Below are 6,000 nucleotides of genomic sequence, written 5' to 3'. Positions count from 1 at the left end.
TGAGGATGAAAATAGTCCACCAGCCACAGTATAATATTGGGTTTGTCATTTAACAGCATTTACACCCACATGTACAGATTGAATATACAATAGAAATAGAATATATAGGAGAGTATATATAGTAGAGTGTCTCTCCTGGGGCCTTGCTTTTCCTGTTGCTAATTCTGCTTAGGATCAGGCATGGGGCCAGGTAGGAGGTGTTGTTAGGTGAGGGGGCCTACGGCAGGATGTTGTGCCCCAAAAGCTCATCTCCGTGGGGAGATGTGGGTCTCTTGCCCTCTCCCTAAACATTCAGGAAATGACTTGTGGGAGAAATGGGAGGTGTGGGGGAGGATGAGTAAGGGAGATGGCCCAGTGGGGTTGGGCCTCCCCAGCTGGCAGGGTGGGTGGAGACAAAGGAACTCAGGGGTAAAGGAGGGCATAGTCTATTTCTTCTGTTTTTTTTTGGGACCCTTCGTGAATGTGTCCAGGACTAGCACTGTTGTGGCTCCTGCCCTGCCCACAAGAGCTTCAAAGACAGTCTGCCCGCCTGTCTTCCTTTTTTCTACCCATTCAGCCATCCAGCCATCCAGCCATCTCTCACAGACCTTTATCCTCAGGTTAGTTTCTGAATCTTCCCAGGCTGTGCTCTGAAGACAGCTGCTCCTCCAGGGTCTACCCCTGGAGAGTGGGTGGGGATGCAGCCATCAGTTGTAGCCTCCTGCAGGGCCCAGGCCTCAGGAGATAAGTTTATCCCTTGACCTTGGCAGCCTTCAACATCCACAGCACTGCCTCTGGTGCTGCCTGCCATGGGCCCAGGAGGCTTAGGAAAGGCTTCTAAGGGGTTTGCACACAACATGCACACTGTGGGGAGGGGGAGGCTGTGCTTGTGCAACAAGGAGTGAGTGGTGGATCAAAGGGGCAGTGAAATTATCTGTCTTTCCCCCAGAGTGAGGCTTCTTGGGGATGAGCCCCTGAGCCCCAGGGGCCCCTGTTCCAGGGGAAAAGCTGCCACTAGAGAGAAAATTTGGCTGCAGGTGAGCAGAGTGGGTGTGTGCTTCACAATTGTGCTCCAAACCATCTAAATTATTCTGGGAACCATCAATTTGTGCTCTGGAAACCTCTCTTTGCACTGTCCCATTCTCTCTCCAGAAGAGATGTAGAGGCTACCACTCTAGGATCTGGGGTGGGGGTCGGGGTGGGGCAGGGAGATGGCTAAGCCCTAATCAAGATGGGGAAGCATTCTGGGTCCAGTCACTGCCTCCCAGGCAAGATGCAAGAGTATAGCCCAACAACCCCAGGCAGGGGTAAGGACATCTTAAGATGCCACCAGGAGCCCAGGGCAGAATAGCTCCCTTAACTTGAGGTCCAACTCAGGAAACAAAACTTGGGGATGCTCGCATGCCTCTCCCCCAAGTCTAAGCCCCAAACCCTGGCACATCTATCCCCAACCACAGTCTTCAATCAGGGAGTTGACTGAGCTAAAGTTCACACCTCATTCCTGGCCCCAATACCTCTCCCCACCACCACGTGGCAGCACAGGGGAACCCCTGAGCCCTAAGAACTGCAGGTGGCAGTCACAGGAAGAGAGGGAGGGCTGAGTGACTCCTACAGGGCCACTTGGAGTCTCCCTGCCCTGGGAATCAGGACTCTGTGGTGTTCCGATTGTGCAGCTGCAATCTGGTGAGAGACTCTCAGAGGGATAGCTGGGTTGGGGGCCTGATTGGGGAACAGAGCTGCTATGGCCCCTGTTCAAGCCGAGGGAACAGGGTCTGCTGGAACTTAAGTGGAGAATGAGGCAAGGCAGACCCTTTCTCCTTGGGCAAAGGGCCTGGCCTGGGCCCAGTGGCCACTGTGGAGGAACAGGCCAGGCCTGGACAAGTGGGCAGGTTGGGTATAGGGGAGAGGCATGTGGGACCAGGGCAGTGGTCACAGCTCCGACTCAGGGGTACTGGCCAGGAGGTAGCCACTCCCATAGCGTCCATTGGGGTTGCCACTGGTTTCCAGGGGTGACGTGCTGCCAGGTCCCAGGTAGGAGCGGTGAGTGGGCATGGGGGAGGGTGCCTCACTGGGAACCTTGCTGAGGATGAAGCGAGTCTCATCATTCTCCTCCAGGTTAGAGATGTCCTTCATCATGCGGCCCTTCTTGTAGGACACCGAGAGAGTGTTGGAGCCGTCGGAGAGCAGGTGGAAGTGCCGTAGGATGAACACCACAGGGATGGGCAGGGTTGCCACAGCAATGAGGGTGATCAGGATGGCCATGGCCCAGTTGGGGAAATACAGGTAGCGCTCGGCAGCCTGGGGATGGGCAGCAGTGAGGGCTGCAGCCATGCTACAACAGGCCTTCCCCTCCTAGCCCTCCAGGTCCGCCACCTGTCCTCACCCACATCTTCCATGCCTCTCCCCTCCCACCATCCTGGCTGGGCACCAGCAGAGATAGGGGTCATCAGGCATTGCCACTTGAGTTTAACTGGTCACCTTGGTTAAGGGGTCTCACTTTCTACACCTGTAACATGGGCAGGTAATTCCTCTCCACAGACATGAGAGAGAACATAAGTTAGAAAGACTGGCCAAGTGCATTAATCTTTCTGAGCCTCAGTTTCCCCATTTGTGCTACAGTCATAATGCCACCTCTCTTTTTGGGTTGTTGTAAAGGTTACAGATCAGGTATGCAAAGCACCTGGCAGGGCCTGGCACCTAGTGGCTACCCTGTAAACATTTATCCCTGTTATCTGTTGCATTAAATTAGGCCTGGGAAGATGTGATGTCCCTGAGGTTTGGGGCCCCAGCCCTCACCTCTTCCTTGATCCAGGCACTGTAGCCCGGGGGCGTGACCCCCAGCTGGATGATGCTGGCGGTAGTGAGCACGGCCATGCACAGTGGAGACACGAACTTCCACATGTAGTAGTAGAAGCGATAAGGTCGGAAGCCCAGCATCTCTGTCAGCTCCTGCATGAACCTGCCAGGCATAACAGAGGGCCCAGCAGTTTGCCACCCCCACCCACACCACCCGGACCATGCCTCCCTCTTCCCATACCCACACCTCCTCCAGGAAGCCGTCACTGAACAGTCCCCTCCCTCCGCGGTTCCTATTCTTCACATTCCCTAGCTGGCCTCTAGGAAGGCTCGGCCGTCTCCCTCTAGCCGCCTCTGACTCAGTCACATCATCCCCCGGCCCCACATGACATGACAGAGCCATTAAACATGCCCCTGGGTAGGTTGAACAAACCACCAAAAGGCTTATGTGTTTACAAAACGCCCGGACTGGCCTACCTTGAGACTCCCCCTGCTGGAAAGATATAGATGTGCACTCCCCTAGCTTTTAAAAGTAGCAAGTTGCCCTGACTCAGGTTTACCTGGAAGCTGGCAGGCCATGTGCTTGAATGGCATACCAAAAAAATCATCTTCACCTCTATATCTGGAATCTGGAATTTCTATTGTAAATGCAAGCAACCACAGTAGTAGTAACAATATCTGTGACTTTGCCACCAAGAAATTAAATCACAGATATTTTCATATCATATTTCAGTTGTTGAAGAGCCCTAGAAACATTATTTATGTTCATTACTACTTCAAAATTATCAATGTTATTAGATATACAGATAGATATTATAACTTAATGCATTAAAAATAGAGTACATACACATTGCTACAGATTTTCAACATTATTTTACTGTTTTTCAATGTAATTAGTGTTCTATATAATCCTATATATTTTATCTTATGCATTTAAAATAATATTCTGAAAACGGGTCGGGGGCTTCACCAGACTCCCAAAGGAGTCTGTGACACAAAAAATAGTCATGGTCCCTTCCAACAGTTCTTCCAGCTTGGCTTACCATGGGTGGAACAGAGGACTGTTCCTTTTTTACCACTGCCTGTCCCCTGTTGCACCCTCCCATGAGACAGCCCCAATGCCATAACCAGGTCCAGGCATCAGGGACAGTCAGACTCAATAGGTTAGTGTGTGTGCCAAGGATAAGTACACTGTGACCACAGTCAACGGTAGATGAGAGGGACCTAGTGCTGGAGCTTTTTGGAGACACATAATTTACATCCCTTTACATGAGGGATGAGGCCAGGAGCTGACAGTGAGTATAGGTCTGTCTTAGGCGTAGGCCATGAGACCAAATCCTTTCTTATAGCTGAATCCTCTTTACTTCGTGTGACACCCCCCTCCCGCACTTGGAGCCAAAACCATACCTCATCTCATATACCTTAAAATCGTGCATTTTAAGTCTACAAGTTAAGGGCAGGAGCCTCTTATATATCCAGGGTGTGCCTAACAAGTTTAACAGAGTTCTGAACAGAGTTGGTATCCAGGAAAGGGTAATTTAAAGATGATGCCAGGACCTGAACCCAGGACTCCCAGGTCCTCAGCCTGGCTTTGTCTCTCACTGGACCATTAGCCTTGGGAAGCCATGCTCTCTATCTGTGCCTCAGTTTCCCTAAGTGTTGTGTAAGGGCACTTTCAGCTCTGCTATTCTAACTCTATGATCTCCTGCCTTTCCTGGAAGTCATGATAGGACAGACCCTTTCTCCTGTCCCTACCTCTCCCCATGTCCCCCTTACTTCTTAGTTCCATAGATCCAAGCCACAGCGATGTTCTCGAGGATGACGATGACGGTGAGTGGTAGGGTAGCCGAGTAATCATCAAACATCGTGACAAAGTAGTTTCCAGAGCGCTGGACGAACAACAGCCCCACGAAGAATGCAAAGACACAGCAGCCCACTAGAGAGAGCCAGGAGGCCGGTGTGGGGGCAAAGATGCAAGGTGGGCAGGGCCCTGTGGCACTCCTCCCCCCAGCAGGCCTGCAGCCCACCCTCCCGCAGGCCCAGCCCTGCACGAGAGGTCCGGAGCCTGAGGTTCTGAGCTCCCACACTGTCAGGCAGGGAGCATCTTGAGGAAGGCATAGTGGCTCATTTCTTCTCTCATGCCCCTGTCCCTAGCACAGTGCCTGGTCCATAGCAGGTGCTCTACTTAACTTTAAATGATTCACTGACTATTCCCAGAATCTTTTTCTCCACACTGGTTTCCCCATTTGAGAACAAGAGGATACTCTGCTCTGAGGATGCAGGTGAGAGGTAGCCCTGAATGGAGTCAGATCAATTCAGCAGGGACAGAGGGGAAGTAGAAACACAGCCCGGGACTGGGAGTGACACAGGTGGAGCAGAGAGCAAGGCCAGTGCTGAGAGGGGGCACCTGCACGAGACCACTCAGCAGGCCCTTGGGGAGAGGGGTAAGTGACCCAAAGAAACAGGCCTATCTTCCGGCTCAAGTTTGGCTCAGATTTCCAAACAGCTTTTTTCTCCTGGCTCACGAGAGCTTGTCACTGAGCAGCACTTCCAGGCTCTAGCTGTGTGTGGTAGAGGCTTCTGAGTACGGGTCCTGAAGGACCCAGTTAGGACCCAATCTTTCTAAAATCAGCCAGAACCTGACTGCTGTCCATGTGGGCAGCCCATGGGGCCTGGTGGGGGCTGCAGGGAAGAGTTACCTGTGAACATCTCCTTGGGCACCTTGAAGGTGTCAATGATGGGCGTGGTGATGCCCGCCATGGTGCCGATCATACTGCCCAGGCCCAGGTTGATGAGCATCAGGAAGAACATGACGGACCAGAACGGGGAGGCAGGGAAGTGCGTCATGGCCTCGGTGAAGGCGATGAAGGCCAGGCCTGTGCCCTGCACTGACTGAGGGGGGTGGAGAACGGGGCTTGTGAGTGAGGCCACCACCCCACCCCCAAATAGCCCTGCTTCCTCACCTCTGCTTTGGAGCTTTCGGAATAACTATTCCCTCTTTCCTGGGGATCCCCACTTCAACCTAAACCTGGCTGGTTTAGGCCAGTGTGTCTCAAACTTTAGAGGGCATCAGAATCTGGGGACGTATAAAAACACAAACTCAGAAGTTCACCTGGGGGACCATACAAGGACCTCAGGTGACTCAGATGAAGATGCTCATGTTTAGAAACATGCCCAGCTTAAGACCCTGATCCCCTAGGACATCCTCCCTGATTGCTCTAGATA

The 6,000-nt window shown here is 52.4% G+C and overlaps 1 protein-coding gene across 1 annotated transcript in view; it reads right to left on the bottom strand.

The window, feature by feature from the left end:
• The window catches only part of SLC6A17 (solute carrier family 6 member 17), a 52,530-nt gene continuing 46,530 nt past the window's right edge, over positions 1–6,000 (bottom strand). The window contains exons 9-12 of the mRNA XM_053591271.1: positions 5,475–5,667; positions 4,552–4,711; positions 2,776–2,938; positions 1–2,277 (exon numbers count right to left, since the gene is read on the bottom strand). Of these exons, the coding sequence (XP_053447246.1) occupies positions 1,909–2,277; positions 2,776–2,938; positions 4,552–4,711; positions 5,475–5,667 (885 nt within the window). The 3' untranslated portion in view covers positions 1–1,908. The remainder of the gene's footprint in view (positions 2,278–2,775; positions 2,939–4,551; positions 4,712–5,474; positions 5,668–6,000) is intronic.

This window comes from Nycticebus coucang, chromosome 5 (assembly GCF_027406575.1).
Source record: "Nycticebus coucang isolate mNycCou1 chromosome 5, mNycCou1.pri, whole genome shotgun sequence".
Taxonomy (NCBI): domain Eukaryota; kingdom Metazoa; phylum Chordata; class Mammalia; order Primates; family Lorisidae; genus Nycticebus; species Nycticebus coucang.
The sequence above is the reverse complement of the archived record's forward strand: the minus strand, read 5'-3'. Positions and strand labels throughout refer to the sequence as shown.